Raw genomic sequence first — 18,422 nt, forward strand, 5'->3', positions numbered from 1 at the left:
ACAACAAAACCAAGTTAATTCCACCTGTCCTTGACATAGTGGTCAAGACATCATTATGGACACACCATGGCTCTTAGAAGTAGTTTAGCTTGTCCTCATCACTGGAATTACCATCCCAGTGGAGATTTTGTGATGTAAATGCCAGTGCATGAAACTAGATGGTTCATACTCTTCCTCTCCTGGTTGGCACTGTGCTCTTTTAAGCACAAAGCTGGATGACTTTGACACTAAACAGAAAACCATTTCATGTCAGCTAATATGAACAGACATTTTCTTTGAGGGTTTGCCCAAGTTGGTGGGTCTTAAGCATGGAAGGCCTCACTAGGAGAGAAGAAAAGGGTTTTTTTCTGACATTTTTATTCCTCTGTATTGTTTATTGAAACCCAACAACTTTATCCAAGAACAAAGCAAACTTTTCTGGCTGTCCAGGAGGAAAAGGTTTCAAAGTTGACAAGTCCATTGACTGCAGTGTCTCCACAAGAGTGCTGTAAAAACAGATCAAACCCAAAAATTAAAGAAAAAAAAAACATCCCAAAGGGAATTTTCTGTACACACAATTTTCTTTCTAGTGATACACACATAATCCTTTAGCATGGAAACAAAAATAAGGACATGAAAGAAAGAGACCCAACAGAGCAGCAGACCCCATACTTCAATCAGCTTTCAGAGATAACCTCAGCTCTTTAACTTTTTCATCTTCTGTGGTTGCAAATGTTGGGAGACTGAACAAGATCCAAGGACCTTCCCTATGATCTTTCCCATAACAGGAAATTTATCCTATTTGAGCACTGTCTTGGTTTGAGATAAGCAACTGCCAACCCCCCCAAGCACAGAGAGAAAAGCCTCCCTCCTAACACCAGGGAAAGGGAGGAAAAGAGAGGGGAAAGGAAAAAAAACACTTCAAACTGCATTTATACTAAATCTACATATATTTTTCACAGAAAGAAAGAGACAATTAGAAGAGAGTACAAATATTCACTCACACAAGTCTGCAACAACAAGTTCCCCACCTCAACTTCTTAACGAACACACAAATTCTACTGTCCTAACTACACATTACTTAAGAAGAAGCTTATTCCCCAGGGAGACAAACCCAAGCAGAAAGGAGAGACCCAGAACAACACATTTTACTTTCCTGAGGTACCCTGTGAGCCAGTGGTGGGCCTGGTCCTCTCCATCCCCCCTGGGACAGCATCGTGTGTCCTCCCAAGAGGAGGCTGAGAAGTGACTGCCTTAACCACTCCCACACTGGTTCCTACTGCCCTGGAGATGATGCCATAATGTGGTATGGAATACAAAGTTACTGGCTAGAAGAGGTCAGCTGTTAGCCCAGCCCAGCTCAAGTCAGCTGACAGCTTAGGCCTAGTCCAGACTTCAGAGCCCAAATCTAGGCCCACCTGGGTGAACCCATAACAGTTCTCCATCACAGAGCCAGAAAGAACTCTGCAACAATCTGTTACCTGCTATTATAAAGCTGCAAATGAGGCTCAAATGAGGCTTGGCACTGCCCAACAAAAAAAAAAGAAAAATTCCTTCCTGTCTCCAAAGCTGACAGAAGCACCAAGGTAGTGAGTTTTAAGAAACTTGTTCAATATAAATGAATGCCAGGCCTAATCTGTTCAGAAAGGTCTTCTGAAACACACAAAATGCCATTTGCAGGGCAAAGGAAGAAGATGCAGACTGAAAACTGGGAGTTATATTTCCTCTGCCTTCAATTTAGAGGTTTTCTATTATTTCTAGAGTGCAGTCAATCATAGGGAAAACAGTAAGACCCAGTTCAAACAGGAAAGGAAATGAAACAACCAGTAGTCAGGATGAACACAAACTATCAAAAGGAGCTGGGTTTTTTGGTGGTGGTGACTTTTTCTTTGTGTTGTTTGCTTGGTGGTTTGTTTTGGGGATTTTTTTCAATGTTTTTCGTTTGGTTGTTTTATTTTTTTCCCCTGAAGTGACAAGCAGTAGATCTGTGAAACTCTTTGTCAGAGGATTTAATGGATTCAGGAGGGTTAGAAGGGCAGCCTGAATAAGTCATTGAAAGACAGAAGTATTTTAGGTACTAACCACACAGCATCTGATCTTGGAATACCCCTGAATCAAAGTATGTAAGAGCATTGGAAAGAAAGTAACAGAAGCACATACTGCATGTTCCTGCCCTTTTTCTGTTTTTGGCATATGGCCACTGCCAACAGGACACTGAGCTGTGTGGGCTCCTGATCTGTATCTGTAAGACCATTCCTGTTTTTTTCCTAAATACTCCAGCTACTTTTATTATGTCAGTGCATCTTTCCTTGTAAAGTCCATATAGCAAAAATATGAAATGGGGTCCTAAGTCAGCAGGAGGAATTGATTCTGTGTGATTTCTGGTACAAACTGATGGTCTGGGCTGTATTATTTCCAGACTTTGAAAAAGAATCCAACAAATAGTGAGAAAGAGCAGAGACAGAGAAGAGCTGTTGGGTGCCTCTAGGATGCTACCTGATTGTTCCAACTTCAACCACTTCTATTCAGCTTAAATTCTTCTTTTAATCTGAACACGTGTGCCCTCAAATCAAAAAATTAATTAGAAGGGGCCATGGTGAAAGGCTTGGTAATCTGGTAAATTAGTGCCTGATGTTAATCTATCCACTCTGAGGATCCAATGTACAAACAAATGGAGGTGACAAAGAATGATGTGTATTTTCTTGGTACATTCTCAATCTGCAGTAACACAGAGTGAGTGTGCTGAGCACTTGCCCAGCCAGGACAGCCACAGCAGCTCCATCCATACCTGCAGTTGCAGCACAGCACGTGCCCCTCTCTGTGGAGCTGTTTGGCCAGTTCAAGCTGATGGTTGTTCATCAGCTTGTCATTTATTACTACTATGAGTGGTTTTCCTTTTTCTAGAGCCTCCAGACAACTCCCAGCACCTACAAGAGAAACAGAACACACAGTGAGAGATGAAATTTCCTACTTGCTCCTGAATCAGGGGAGATTCTTGGAGACGGGTATTTAACGACCCACCTCTAATTGTGGACCTCAACATTCACAGCCCACCCCGAGCCTCACAACCTTCTTGCCACGGACCTCCACTGGCCAAGGGGCTGTACCTGCGTGGCTGATCACCAGGTCGGCGCTCTGCAGGTCCTCGGCCAGAGAGTCCTTGAAGCGGAATTCTTGCACCTCCAGGGCCTGGGTGCCGCGGGGCAGCGGCGCGGGCAGCGCTCCCCGGCCCACCTGCAGCACCAGCGTGTGGTACCCGCGGCTCTGCAGCACCTGCGGAGGCACAGGGAGGGCGAGGCTGATACTGGGGAGAGGAGGCGGGGGGGAGGGATAACGGGGACAGAGGAGGCGGCGGGGAGGGATAACGGGGATAGAGGAGACGGCGGGGAGGGATAACGGGGAGTGAGGAGACGGCGGGGAGGGATAATGGGGGTAGAGGAGGCGGTGGGGAGGGATAACGGGGACAGAGGAGGCGGCGGGGAGGGATAATGGGGGTAGAGGAGGCGGCGGGGAGGGATAACGGGGAGTGAGGAGGCGGGGAGGGATAACGGGGATAGAGGAGGCGGTGGGGAGGGATAACGGGGACCGAGGAGGCGGCGGGGAGGGATAATGGGGGTAGAGGAGGCGGCGGGGAGGGATAACGGGGAGTGAGGAGGCGGCGGGGAGGGATAACGGGGGTAGAGGAGGCGGGGAGGGATAACGGGGAGCGAGGAGGCGGCGGGGAGGGATAACGGGGGTAGAGGAGACGGGGAGGGATAACGGGGATAGAGGAGGCGGTGGGGAGGGATAACGGGGACCGAGGAGGCGGCGGGGAGGGATAATGGGGGTAGAGGAGGCGGCGGGGAGGGATAACGGGGAGTGAGGAGGCGGCGGGGAGGGATAACGGGGGTAGAGGAGGCGGGGAGGGATAACGGGGAGCGAGGAGGCGGCGGGGAGGGATAACGGGGACAGAGGAGACGGCGGGGAGGGATAACGGGGATAGAGGAGACGGCGGGGAGGGATAACGGGGAGTGAGGAGGCGGCGGGGAGGGATAACGGGGGTAGAGGAGACGGGGAGGGATAACGGGGATAGAGGAGGCGGGGAGGGATAACGGGGATAGAGGAGGCGGGGAGGGATAACGGGGATAGAGGAGGCGGCGGGGAGGGATAACGGGGAGCGAGAACGGGGACAGAGGCGGCAGGGAGGGATAACGGGGAGCGAGGAGGCGGCAGGGAGGGATAACGGGGACAGAGGAGACGGCGGGGAGGGATAACGGGGAGCGAGGAGGCGGCGGGGAGAGATGACGGGGATAGAGGAGGCGGGGAGGGATAACGGGGATAGAGGAGGCGGTGGGGAGGGATAACGGGGACCGAGGCGGCAGGAAGGGATAACGGGGACCGAGGAGGCGGCGGGGAGGGATAACGGGGAGCGAGGAGACGGCGGGGAGGGATAACGGGGAGCGAGGAGGCGGCGGGGAGGGATAACGGGGACAGAGGAGACGGCGGGGAGGGATAACGGGGACAGAGGAGACGGCGGGGAGGGATAACGGGGACAGAGGATGCGGCGGGGAGGGATAACGGGGAGCGAGGAGACGGCGGGGAGGGATAACGGGGAGCGAGGAGGCGGCGGGGAGGGATAACGGGGACCAAGGAGGGATGGAGGGGGTAAGCCCACCCGGGCACCTGGCCCAGCTCCCGGTAACCCGGGCCGGGAGCGCTGCCCCTCCCCTTCCCACTGGGCGCCACAGGTCGTCCCTCCCCTTCCTCTAGCGACACTTCACGCGTGTCCCCGTGGGCACCCGGAGCGGCTCCCACCGCCTCGAACAGCGCGGAAAAGGGCCCGGAGAGCGCGGGGGGCGCGGGAAAGGGCCGGAGGAACGAGGGAAATGGCCGGGAGAGTGCGGGCAGCTCCCGGGGCGCAGGAGGGAAGGGGAGAGGAATGGAGGGCCGGGCCGCAGCCGCGCTCTGTGCCGCCTCACCTGCAGCGCCGGCGGGGAGCGGGCGGTGGCGATCAGTTCGTCGAAGCTGGTGGTGCCCACGGTGACGAACACGGACCCCATGGCCGTGGGCTCGGGGCCGACCGCGGGGCCACCAGAGGGCGCAGCGCCCCGCCCGCAATGGCGGCCCTGGAGGGGTCGGACCGGCCTGGAGGGGCTGGGCCAGGGGCAGAGGGGCCGGGCCGGAGTGCAGGGGCGGTCCTGAGGGCGGAGGGGCTGGGCCGGGGGCGGAGGGACCTGAAGCGGAGGGGCCGGGCCGAGGCTGGAGGGGCCGGGCCGAGGGCGGAGGGACCTGAAGCGGAGGGGCCGGGCCGAGGCTGGAGGGGCCGGGTTGAGGCGGAGCGGCCGAGCCGGAGAGGCTGGGCCTGAAGCGGAGGGGCCGGGCCGAGGTCAGCGCGCTGCCCTGCTCTGCTGCGGCTGCCGATCTTCACAGTTCCCTTCCCCTTCTCGCCGCCAGGGGAGGGCACAGGTGAGGGCTGATCCGGGCACAGGTGAGGGCTGACCCGGGCACAGGGGTGGGCTGACCCGGACACAGGTGGGGGCTGACCCGGGCACAGGGGTGGGCTGACCCGGGCACAGGTGAGGGCTGACCCGGGCACAGGTGAGGGCTGACCCGGGCACAGGGGTGGGCTGACCCGGGCACAGGTGAGGGCTGACCCGGGCACAGGGGTGGGCTGACCGGGCACAGGTGGGGGCTGACCCGGGCACAGGTGGGGGCTGACCCGGGCACAGATGGGGGCTGACCCGGGCACAGGTGGGGGCTGACCCGGACACAGGTGAGGGCTGACCCGGACACAGGTGAGGGCTGACCCGGACACAGGGGTGGGCTGACCCGGGCACAGGGGTGGGCTGACCCGGGCACAGGTGGGGGCTGACCCGGACACAGGGGTGGGCTGACCCGGGCACAGGTGGGGGCTGACCCGGGCACAGGGGTGGGCTGACCGGGCACAGGTGGGGGCTGACCCGGGCACAGGGGTGGGCTGACCCGGGCACAGGTGGGGGCTGACCCGGGCACAGGGGTGGGCTGACCGGGCACAGGTGGGGGCTGACCCGGACACAGGTGGGGGCTGACCCGGGCACAGGGGTGGGCTGACCCGGGCACAGGTGGGGGCTGACCCGGACACAGGTGGGGGCTGACCCGGGCACAGATGGGGGCTGACCCGGGCACAGATGGGGGCTGACCCGGGCACAGGGGTGGGCTGACCCGGACACAGGTGGGGGCTGACGCGGACACAGGTGGGGGCTGACGCGGACACAGGTGGGGGCTGACCCGGGCACAGGTGGGGGCTGACTCGGGCACAGGTGGGGGCTGACCCGGGCACAGGTGGGGGCTGACCCGGGCACAGGTGGGGGCTGACCCGGGCACAGGTGGGGGCTGACCCGGGCACAGGGGTGGGTTCACCTGGGCACAGGTGGGGGCTGGCTGGACCCAGGGGTGGGTTCACACGGGCACAGGGGAGGGCTCACCGGGCTGGCACTGCCCTCCCACAGCGCTGGTGGGAGTAGCTCCAGTTTCCCAAAGAAATCTGACCCTTCAATGTGTTCAGTGTTGTCTGCGGAAGGCCAAGACACCCCTGAGCGGTTGCACAAACTGAGCTACAGTTTTGTTTCTTAAATTCCAGTGTAACAGGATGGACAGACTGAAAATCCTTGTGAAGAAATGAAACCCTCCAACACCACCTTTCAAGTGTTAGTGAGCCAGGCAGTGCTTTATTCTGGCCAGAGATAGACAGCAAATCATTCCAGCTGCCTATAACCCTTCCAAGACTTTTCACGTATTTATGCATTTTAGCAAACATATTCTTTGGTTCTAAGTTACTCAGCTCTCTCCATTGAATTACTCCTTTATCTGCTAATTTGGTCCACATTATTTAATTCTCTTACCATTCTTCTGGTCACTCCAACATGGCTTTGAAGGGCCATAAATTTAATATCCCAGATGTTCAATCCTCAGCTCCCTCAAACTGCATTTATTGAAGCTTGTCAGGGCTAGTCCAGAGAAACCCAAAACTTCAGTGATTTAAAGATCAAATTAACAAGCCTCTGTAAGTAAAAAGAATCTAGCTACCATTAATTAAAATTTTAGGAAAGATACATAATTTCCAACAAAGTTAGGTATCCAAATCTATTCCCGGATTGGAGTTGAGCAGATGAGGTCAGGAGTGTTTTAAGAAGATGCAGCTGTTAAAGGGATACCTCAGGTTGCCCTGTTATTGACTCATTCACATTGCACATTACCCCCCTGTTGCTCTCATTTAGCATAATGAGACACACTGAAATGTAGTTATTTTTTGATTAAAGCACATAGTGCTGACAGCAGACATGGCAGGGGGAGGGTGGGCAAAAATGCTGTAAAACAACACAATATTAGAGTGTGAGAGCACAGGGCTTTGGGGGCCCTGCCTCTCCTCACCCAGCTCTCCCTTGCTCAGGTCCTGGAGAAGGAACCCGAAAGCTGAGGGTGACCACAACCCAAACCAGGCAAAGACCTCACCAACAGGGCACAGTGACTGCCCAGAGAAAGGCAAGCAGAGCACTGGCAGCAACAGCTCCAGTGGCCCAGTGACCATCAGGCAAAGGAAAGGTAACAAGGTCAGTCCAGGGAACACAAACAGCAACTCAGGAGCAGAATTAGCAGCAGAGTCACCTGCAGCTGTCCCCTGTAATCCCAGCATGAGCAAGACACAGACCTGGTTAGGTGGGTCCAAAGGAAGGCAACACTCAGGGGCTGGAAGGGAAGACAGGGTAGGAGAGCTGAGGTTGTTCAGCCTGGAGAAGAGAGGGCTCTAAGGGGACCTTAGAACCCCTTCCAGTGCCTAAACAAGCTCCAAGAGAGCTGGAGAGGGACTTTGGACAAGCGCCTGGAGTGACAGGCCCTTTAAACTGGAAAAGAGCAGATTTAGATTAGATATTAGGAAGAAATCCTTGCCTGTGAGGGTGGGCAGGCCCTGGCACAGGTGCCCAGAGAAGCTGTGGCTGCCCCAGCCCTGGGAGTGTCCAAGGCCAGGCTGGATGTGGCTTGGTGTGGTGGAAGGTGTCCCTGCCTATGGCAAGGAGCTGGAACAAGACAGCATTTAAGGTCCCTTCCAACCTAAACCATTTCATCTCAAGCTTAAATGAAGCCCCTGTCAGAGAGTGTGGGTAAAGCCCAGCTGAGGCTTATCTGGGCAATGAAGACCTGTTGGTACAGTCAGGTCCTGACAGCTGATGGACAATAAGACAGACTTTGGGATGAAAGGAAGATGCAAAGTTTTCAGGTGTGTTAGAGATGAGGTTCAGCACATGTGTCAATCTTTGTGAGAAGAGTTAAGGACAGACTATTTAAATGTTATGGGGTTTGGTTTGCTTTTTTTCCCATGACACTCAGTGCCCTCTGCAGAATGCACTCCCAGCACCATGTTGTGTGTGGGCTGGAAGAAAAAATATTCACAAGTAACCCTGCAGTGACTTGGAGTTTTCACTGGAGGATTCATTCCACTTACACATTGAATTAGGCTTGTAGGGTGATTTTAAGCTGAGGAGAAAAGAGAAAACATCCATTATAGGACTCTTGTGTAGGGAATAAGTAGAATTTTGCCCATGAGTGCTTATGCTCTGGTCCATGAGAATTATAGAACATTCTCAGAGTGAGGTACCTGGAGCTGATCCCATACAGCTTTAAGATCATGTAATCTGTGCTTTATGTGGCATAATTTATATTCTGATATTTTCTTCCTGTGGCAACATCTGGGCAAGAAAGTGAAGGTGGCATGAGTGCAAGCTGGTTTTTTTTAATAGAGAAATTATTTATCCCTCCCCACTTATCCTTTGAAATGTTTCTGGGTGGCTGTTTTGGGCACTGTTGCTTTATATTCAGCTCAGCTTGCCACAGTTTGCCCTGAAAGCTCTATAATTACATTGTTAAGGAGTAAGAAAATGTGTGAAAATAAACTAGTGAGTTCACATCTTGGTTTCTGAAAACTGCATCCTGCCTGCAGTTTGCTCTTGGAGCTTAAAGACTTAACTCACAACTGTCACAATAAAACTCTGCCCCCTGAAATGAATGGGCTGCAGACAATGTATCAAAAATATACCAACAAGAAGACAGGTAAACTTGTAAGCCTCTAAAATCTGATTTTCTTTGAAGGAAAAAAAAAAGGCAATGACTGGCTGGTTACTGTCTTTCCTTTGTATTATGTTTTATGCACAGATGGAGTTTCCCTCTGGCTTGTGATAAAATGGTGCAGCTGATGATGAGGTACAAGAGAGCAACTCCCATTTCTCCACACTAGATTTAGATCATATTTTGGTACTTGTTATGTGTTTATGAATGTGCAAAATGAAGTAAGTTAGTCTTATTTCTCCTTCTGGTTGGCTTCATTATATTGAATAAAGCCTTTTACATCCATTAATCCCCACATAAACAGGTTTAATCTGTGAATCACGTGAATCACTGAATGGTTTGGGTTAGGAGGGACCTTAAATCTCATCCACCCCCTGCCATGGGCAGGGACACCTCCCACTGTCCCTGGTTGCTCCAAGCCCCGTCCAGCCTGGCCTTGTGTGGTTACAGTAAAATCAAAAGTGAGCAATTCAGATCTATAGAAGACCCTGTGAGACTGGAGCCAGCTAAGAATAAACAAGTCACAGCTGCTTGGAGGAGTTAGTTTCTCATAGAAGCTCCTCAGGTTTCTCACAGCACACCAGAGAGGCTCTTGAAAACATCTAGGATGAGTTACTATAAACATGGGACTTGTGAGAGATTGGTTCTAACCAAGTGAAGTTTCTAGAGTGGTGTTGTGTAACTCTTTTGGCCAATAAGCTGTAGTTCTAACCATAGATAAACTGTGTGCTTGGTGTACTAAAATGTCTTCACTATGGATCTCATAGATGTGTGTGAAGTTCAGTTCCTACGCCCTTTATATTTTGTTTACTTTAGCCTTGGACAGTGAACTACAACAGTGCTGAGTTTAACAACATTTGCCATATCTCTCACCACAATTAGCTGCACACTCCTTCCCAGGGATAAAACAGGCTTGGATCAGATGGGAATGGATGCTGTGATTGCAGAGGCCAGTTATTTCTGATTTCCTGCTTTAGGCAGTGTGGCCTCTCCCAGCAGGTGAGGGACTCTGAGAGAGCAGCAACAGCCAAACCAAGTGTGAGAGTCAGTGCTGCACTGTCAGCCAAGGGCCCTTAGAATCACAGAATCATTTGGGTTGGAAGAGACCTCTGAGATCATCAAGTCCAACCCTTGATCCAACCTCACTGTGATCACCAGATCATGGCACTCAGTGCCACGTCCAGTCTCATCTTAAAAACCTCCAGGGATGGGGAATCCACCCCCGCTCTGGGCAGCCCATTCCAATGCCTGAGCACTCTCTCTGCAAAGAATTTCTTCCTGATGTCCAACCTAAACCTCCCCTGGCAGACCAACCCCCACCTGGGTACAACCTCCTGTCAGGGAGTTGTGGAGAGTGATGAGGTCCCCTCTGAGCCTCCTTTTCTCCAGCCTGAACACCCCCAGCTCCCTCAGCCTCTCCCCACAGGGCTTGTGCTCCAGTCCCTTCTCCAGCCTCGTTGCTCTTCTCTGGCCCCGCTCCAGCCCCTCAATCTCTTTCCTGACCTGAGGGGCCCAGAACTGAACACAACACTCCAGGTGTGGCCTCCCCAGTGCTGAGTCCAGGGGAAGGGTCACTGCCCTGGGCCTGCTGCCACCCCATTGCTGAGCCAGGCCACGATGCCATTGGCCTTCTTGCCCACCTGGCCACACTCTGCTGGCTCATCTTCAGCCTCCTGTCAATCCAACCCCCAGGTCCCTTTCCCCCTGGCTGCTCTCCAGCCACTCTGTGCCCACCCTGTGCTGCTGCAGGGGGTTGGTGTGGCCAAAGGGCAGGACCTGCACTTGGCCTTGGTGAACTTCATCCCATTGGAATCAGCCCATCCCTGCAGCCTGTCCAGATCCCTCTGCAGGTCCCTCCTGCCCTCCAGCCTGTGCAGGTCCCTCTGCAGAGCCCTCCTGCCCTCCAGCCTGTGCAGGTCCCTCTGCAGAGCCCTCCTGCCCTGCAGCAGGTCGACACTCCCTCCCAACTTGGTGTCATCTGCAAACTTGCCAATGATGGACTTGAACACAGACAGGTGGAGCTGCTTTGAAAAGCCTCTTTCAGCAAAGCAGTTCCCTCCACTGGGAGCAGGAGCAGCAAACGCAGCTTGGCTGCAGGCCAGGGAGCTCTGAGAGCTGCTCTCTGTCTCTCAGGTGATTAAATGCAGCTATACCAGGTTTTCCCTTCCCAAGGTATCATCTCTCAGCAGTAATCATCATTTGGGTTTGTTTTGGTTTTTTTAGTAGACCCATCTGCAAATAAATGCAGCCTTCCTCTAGGGAAGGCTGTTTATTCTTTCTTGTGAGTCTGAAAGATCTTTATGCACTGTTAAAAAGTTTGAAAGTGCATTTCATTCCATTGAAGGAAAATTAGAGTTTGGACTCAGTGTCACCAGAGAGCTGGGGAAGGGATGTTTTAACCAATTTCAGTGTCAAACACTGCCTCTTTATTTGATACTGCTGGTTTTGAACTCATAGGAGAACATCAGGCAAAGTAAACTGGAGCCCAGTGATGTGTGTCCATGGGGATGTTGCATCCCTGAGTGACTGCCCCCTGTTTCTTTGCCATTCTCATTCACAAACACCTTTGGTTGTGCTGAAGAAGCTTTGCAGCTCCTCTCTCTGCTCTCTTGGCCTTTGGAACAACCCTCAGCAGAGCTTTGCAGCTTAATGGACTATCTCAGTGTTGCAGGAATCCAATCAAATCAGTGCTGAAACTTGGTCTGAGAAACAGGACTGGGAGTGAGGAAATCAGAGGATTTTCCCTTTTCAATCACAGGCAAACCTTTGTGTTGATGTGACATGTCTGGTGACAGAAGCTGCTGGATCTGTTGTCAAAGAATTTCTGAGTAGAGCCTGTTTTCAGCCATTTACTTCTCAAGTCTCTCTAGTCCAACATTATTCCTTGAAGGTCTGTCAAGAAATCCACCAGCAATCCATGGCCAGCAACATTTAGGCACAGATCAGTCACTGTATTTAGTACAAGCCTAGATAAAGCATGGGAGGAGTTGATACAAACCATCAGACATTCTTTCTTTGTCTCCCACAATAGTATTTCATATTTTTCTGGGGTTTTGTTTCTATTTTCTGTGGTAAGGAGCTGGCACAGGTGTTTTTATCATTGGAGTTCTTTAAGATTTTTAGCTCTTCTGGAGGGAATTAGTCCTTTAGAGAATTGGGGTTTTCTCCATTGTGGGATTCATACCATAATTAGACAAAATGTTGGGCTTAGTCCCAGTGGAAGAAATGCCCTGTAATTGGTGATCATTTTTGTTACAGAAACCCATGGAGATCATGCTGGTTCCTCCTATTGCAGCCACTTCTGAAGCAGAGGGTTCAATTCAAACCCAATGAATTGTTATTCCCCTGTACCCAAAGTATCCTCAGGACTTTATCCATCAAAGTCTGACACAAACTTCTTTCTCTGAGAGAAAAAAAACAGCCCAAAGAGCATTTAAGATCAGTGGCTTCTGCATTGCCCAGTCTCAGAAGCAACAGATTCCAGCCTTTGCTTTGCCTCCTCTTCCTTGTTCAGGCATCCTTGAAGTCAGAAAAGAAACACCTGGCATGGCACAAATCCTATTTCATATATCAAAGTAAGGCACACAAAAGGATTTTTTCCAGTCTGCTCAGAAAATAGTTGATTATAATCACAGAAGGGAGGTCCCAACCCCCAGGGACAGTAACTGAGGGCAAGAAGTACGTGGCCAGATTTTGTGGAAAATAAATAAAAATATTTAAGTGGGTTTATGGCATCCAAAAAATCAATATTGAGGATGGGGGTTATTAAGGATGAACCAAATATTTGCAATTAGTTTTTAGATGAAAAATCCTCCAGTCTCATAGATTTTTGCTGTTACCTTGTTGGTTTCAAAAATATGGGATGTTCACAACTAAGCCAAGTCCCATCAACCAGAAAAGTGCTTTTACAGAGCAACAAAACAGTGCTGTGTGTCTGTGCAGCTCTCCTGGCTAATTAGCACCTTGGGGGAGGTTGTTCATTAACAGAAAACAGTGAGGGACTGATATATCCCAGCAGTACCTTGTGTGATCCCAGTCTCAGAATCAATGAGGATTTTACCTGATCCTCACCAAGTCACTGCCTCACAAAACAGAAAATAAAACCCCAGGTCCAGAGAAACCAAAGGCAATGATTTTGTATGATCTGAGAAATAAAACCCCAGGTCCAGAGAAACCAAAGGCAATGATTTTGTATGATCTGAGAAATAAAACCCCAGGTCCAGAGAAACCAAAGGCAATGATTTTGTATGATCTGAGAAATAAAACCCCAGGTCCAGAGAAACCAAAGGCAATGATTTTGTATGATCTGAGAAATAAAACCCCAGGTCCAGAGAAACCAAAGGCAATGATTTTGTATGATCTGAGGCCCTGGGGGGACATGCAACACTGTCTGCTTCAGATGACTTTTGATTTTAGACATGAATTATTTCTTCAATATCAAAGCTCATTACATTCAGTAAAATTAATTTATTTTTACAAGTTATGCCAGAAGGGTCAACGTGTCACTGTGGGTGCTGCCTGGCAACTACAGCCCTTTGGTAAGGGCCAGAAAAGTGACATTAATTGCTTCATGGCAAAGGCCTTGGGGCAAGTTCAGCACTGCCTGAGAGCAACTTGATGCTGTTCTACACGGTGGTGGCCCAGCAGCCTCCAAGTGTCCTCAGTCCAGCCTCTGACACCCAACTGCCCATGTCCCACTGAGAGGTCAGAGCCATCACCAGAAGCATTAGAGATGGGCCATGCTGTGAAGCTGTGCTGGTTTAAAGGTAAACTGGAGGGAGAAAGGAACCCAACACAAAAGAGATTATAGATCAGAGTTACAATTTAATAAAAATATTACAATGAATACAGTGACACAAAGAGAAATTGGGTTTAACCCCCAAGCCCAGCACTGTAACCCACCCCCTGGGGCACAAACACAGGGGGGTTTGGTGGCCCCTGTGCTGAGCCCCACGTGGTTCCCCCGAGTCCAAAGGAAAAGGAAGGGACAAACCTGTTGGTGCAGATGATGGCACAGTCTGGTGGAGAGTGGTGGGCTACTCCTGTCCAGGTTCTGCTCCTCCTCTGGATCCAATGAGTGGCTCCCCAACTCCCCAAACCCCCAGATTGTCTCCCCTCAGGTGCAGGTGGAAGCCCCCAGTGCCTCCCCCAGGGCAGGGAGTTCCACACTGGGGGATCCGACTCTGGCAGTCAGGGGGGATTTTGGAATGGTTGCTGGCCCATGGGCAGAGCTGAGCCCTCAGGTGGGTGTGTGGAGGTGCCAAGGAGTCCCTGCAGGGCAGTTCTCCCAGCTCCTCTGCCAGGCTTCTTTCCCAGCCAGCTCCCAGCCTGAGGGCTCAGCTGTGCCCTGGGCAGCTGCTGCCAATGGGCCATTGGGAACAGTTGCTGGGCAATGACCCAGAGGGTTTAGAATGCCCAGCTTTGGTCACCCACACAGGGAGAAACTGGTCCCACCTGCTGAACTGGGACAAAGAGGTTGCAGGGCCCAACAAGCAGCCAGAAATTCTTTCCACCACATTTGGCTGAACAAAACCCATTTCACAAGCACAGAACCCTCCTTGCTTTGGGCTAAGTGGTGGGAATCCTGCTGTGCATTTCCACGTCTGTGAAGTGCTGGATGTTCTCAGTGCTCTCTGGGGACGTGGTGAGGGGGGAAACAACGTGCTTGAGGCGCAGGAACACGGAGCAGAACAGGAGGAGAAGGAGAGCCAGGAGGGTCAGGAACAATCCCACATACACATAGAGGCCATAATATTTATCTGCTGTTGTGTCTCCGGTGGCCAGAGTTGGGAGGTGGGAATGGAGCTCAGTCATTGCTCTCTGGGCTTTGCAGCTCAATCAGCTTTGGTCCATTTTCCCTCTCTACCTTCAGATTTCCTGCCCTCCCTAATGGGACTCCCAAAGGATGACAGGAGAGGAAATTTAGGACAGATGGCACAGCGGCTTCAGCAAGAGGCTCTTCATCCTGTGGTGCCAGTGCTGGTTCACACAGTCCAGCAGAGTGCATGGCAGAGTCTTTTGCAAATCATCTTGCAAGGTGCTATCACAGCAACAACAAAGACTAGACTTGTGTTCTGCACAGCTCTACACAAGTCTAATTATTTTGGGCTAAAAGTACTTTGGTCACCTCCTTTGGTAGGTGAAAAGCTTTGGTGCTTCTCTCAAACTGAGCTGCAAAGGTTTGCACAGGTTTGGTGGTGTTTTCCAAGCAAATGGAGCAATCAGCTTTTTGCCACCTTCTCCCACAGCAGGTGGTTTGTGCCTCTGTGATCTGGGGTAGGTTGTTTTCTGCTTTGCCACATTGCTAAGGGATCTCTCCTCTCCTAATTCTGGGCTAATGATTCCTGCTTAAAGAGGATGGAGTTTGCAGCTCCTCATCACAAACAGTCCAAAAGTCAGCTTTCTAAAAGGAAAAAAAATGAGAGAAATGAAGCCAGGTACCAGAATAGCTTAGTCTGTATGTGGTATCTTTAGAACAAATAGATAAGTAAACTCTTCTCATGTGAGACACTGAAATCAGGAGAAACACTGAGTATTTAACTTTAGAAAAAGACCAATGTAGTTGTTAAGGTCTCCTCTGGTAACATTCATATTACTTATGGCAAGAGAAAGCCCCACAGTCTGTGGAATTAGATGTCACACAGGAAGGGAAGATAAAAATCCAGTCAGTGTTTTTCACCATGTGTCTCATTGATTGTTTCTCAGGACCCTCTTTTTCTGGGCAGGTGTCCAGAGCCCTCCCTATCCCAGGAGGAGCTGCAGGAGGACACCACTCACCTCCTGGCAGCAGAACTCACTAGAAATGGGAAGACTCTTAACATTTAGCAATTTCAGTTCCTACAGCTGGAAACAGAAAATAAAAATGCTCAAATTTCACTGTAAATGGTGCATCCAAAAGCATCATGTTCTGCTCTGGTAAGACAAGAATCTTGGGTGCAGCTGAAACAAAAATGACAGCACTGAAACAAACTGCTGCAGTGATTTCTGGTGTTCTCTACCCACACACCTACATGAGGTGTGAGTAAAGTAATATTAACATGGGAATATCAGGTCAAAATGATAAAACTTCTGACATTTAAATTTTCACCTTAAGGACATATTGCAAAACATTTTGACTTTCATAGGCCTTCAGTTTGTAAAATATCTCTGATTTATTGACAATGTTCTCCCTATGCACCAATGGGAACAACACCTTGCTGTTCTTCAGAGAGAGGGAATTGAAATCTGGAGCTTTACACACATAAAAAAATTAGCCTGCAGAATGCCAAGGACATTAGAATGAAGTTCAATAATTTACTCCAAACCAACATGTTGAATCAAGGAAGCTCAGCTGGGCATTTATTGATAAAAGGAGCAGATTAACAGTAAGAAGTATTAACAATGGGGAGTTGGCACAGTTTGCTTCTTTTTAGTCTCAACTATAGATTTGTCAGGAGCAATTAACTAATCAGACTATTGAAAACTATAACATCAACTACATCTTTTCCAAAAATGAGCCAGAAATTATTCAGGAGCTCCAGGCACCCCCAAAGATTTGTGCTTTTCAATCTCCCAGTTATCCCATTGAGCACCTCTCTTTGGGTATCAGTAGATTTGGCTTTGCACAACCCCCTTTAAGGAGTAGAGGCTTGAAGTGATGTGAAAGTGGTACACAATAATTCTGAAAAGTTGTGTATAAAGCAGGTCAGCACTATAACTGTCTGACTCAGATTATGGGTGGCAAAACCTCACTGGTCACCTGAGAATCCTTCAAGTCCATGGACAGAGGAACTAAACAAAGTTTGTTACAGAGCAGAGCAGAATAACTAGAGCCCACATTCCCTCTGATCCCAGTTATTCATCAAGATTTAGTCATTCTCTGGCTTAAAAAACCCCCAAAACAACATATTTCATTTTAATAAAATTCTGGAATGAAAGGAGAAGCCTCACACACAAGAACAGAAAGATTCTTCTCAGAGTGTGTCACCGAGATAGGAATTTCATCAGCCACATCTTGGTGGGTGCTGAAATTCCCATCCCCTCCCTGCAGGTATCAGGTCTGGGGAGGTTTTTTGCAGCCTGCATGGCCATGCCCTGCACCCTTCCAAGTCACAGGGGAGCAGAGAGAAAGAGAGATTTGCCCCAGACAGTGCAGACAGAGAGTACAGATTTATCCTGTACTGCAGTGATTGTCCTGTGCCCACTCCCTTCTTTCTGCTCCCACACTGTGAGTGCCACTTGCCAGCACAGCCTCTCTGAAAGGGCAGGCAACTCTCCTGGGCTCTATTTTGATTTTCCACACGATACTCTGATCCTTACAAACAGGTAAATAGGAACAGAAAAATTACGTGTGTAGTTTCCCCCAGGCTGTTAATTTAAAGTGAACTGAACTGTCTGGCAAGTACAGAACAGTTTGGTTTTGAACACTTCGTACTGGGTGGATCCTGTCCAGGTCACCTTTACAGAAGAGTATCAGCACTGAAGAAATGCAAACAAAATATCAAAAGTGTCAATTCCACCCATGACTTGCATTTTTTGGGGGGGGAACCTGAGGAAAAGTGGAGGGGGGTAGGGTGGTGTCTCTTCATTTAGCAGTGGGCAGTATTTTTGGTTCTCATGCTGAAATAAAACCTGTGAGAGTGTCTCAGCTGTGGAACCTCATGGGGGGAGAAGGGAATAAAGCACAGTTACCTTTCCGAGCAGGACAAGGCACCAGAGTCCCTGATTCACACCTGGAGCTTGCTGATGATTTATCCAGGAGCATCTCCCAGGCAGTGCAGAAAAGATTAGCTTTTCTTGCTGGAGTATGTTTGCAGCCAGGTGCACTTTCTTCTGCTCTGCTCTTGAACTCACATGGCAGGGATGGCTCTCACTGCGATCCTGGGATGGCAACAGAGCAGCATCACGGCAGGGAGGAGGAGAACGGGCAAGGAAGAGTCGCTGCGGGAGCTTCGCTGCTTAAGTGGAGCAGCGACACCGAACAGGCAGGGCAGGGAGGAGGCAGAGCCCTGGAAGGCACGGTGGGGAGGAGGCAGAGCCGGAGGGGACAGCAGGCAGGGTGGGGAGGGGGCAGCAGGAGGGCAGGGAGGAGGCAGAGCCGGAGGGGACAGCAGGCAGGGCAGGGCGGAGGCAGAGCCCCGGAGGGGGCAGCAGGAGGGCAGGGAGGAGGCAGAGCCGGAGGGGACAGCAGGCAGGGCAGGGCGGAGGCAGAGCCCCGGAGGGGGCAGCAGGAGGGCAGGGAGGAGGCAGAGCCCCGGAGGGGACAGCAGGCAGGGCAGGGAGGAGGCAGAGCCCTGGCAGGGACAGCAGGCAGGGCAGGGAGGAGGCAGAGCCCTGGCAGGGGCAGCAGGCAGGGCAGGGAGGAGGCAGAGCCAGAGGGGGCAGCA

General features: G+C 50.9%; 2 protein-coding genes across 2 annotated transcripts in view; both read right to left on the reverse strand.

The window, feature by feature from the left end:
* ALG13 (ALG13 UDP-N-acetylglucosaminyltransferase subunit) overlaps window positions 1-5,136 on the reverse strand; it is a 30,695-nt gene extending 25,559 nt beyond the window's left edge. Inside the window, 4 exon segments of the mRNA XM_071569156.1 lie at window positions 380-485; window positions 2,768-2,906; window positions 3,087-3,252; window positions 4,938-5,136. Of these exon segments, the coding sequence (XP_071425257.1) occupies window positions 380-485; window positions 2,768-2,906; window positions 3,087-3,252; window positions 4,938-5,018 (492 nt within the window). The 5' untranslated portion in view covers window positions 5,019-5,136.
* Window positions 5,137-14,383: 9,247 nt separating this feature from the next.
* On the reverse strand, window positions 14,384-18,059 carry SERTM2 (serine rich and transmembrane domain containing 2). Its single transcript, XM_071569352.1, has 2 exons — window positions 17,728-18,059; window positions 14,384-15,460 (listed from the first exon to the last, which is right to left on the reverse strand). Exon 2 carries the CDS (start codon window positions 14,869-14,871, stop codon window positions 14,626-14,628), a length of 246 nt encoding a protein of 81 aa, XP_071425453.1. The 5' UTR covers window positions 14,872-15,460; window positions 17,728-18,059; the 3' UTR covers window positions 14,384-14,625.
* Between the last annotated feature and the right edge of the window lie 363 nt (window positions 18,060-18,422).

Source organism: Pithys albifrons, chromosome 14 (genome assembly GCF_047495875.1).
Source record: "Pithys albifrons albifrons isolate INPA30051 chromosome 14, PitAlb_v1, whole genome shotgun sequence".
Lineage (NCBI taxonomy): Eukaryota > Metazoa > Chordata > Aves > Passeriformes > Thamnophilidae > Pithys > Pithys albifrons.

Excerpts from the sequence above, each read along its gene's own strand:
- SERTM2 (XM_071569352.1), bottom strand. The coding sequence starts at position 14,871 with ATGACTGAGCTCCATTCCCACCTCCCAACTCTGGCCACCGGAGACACA.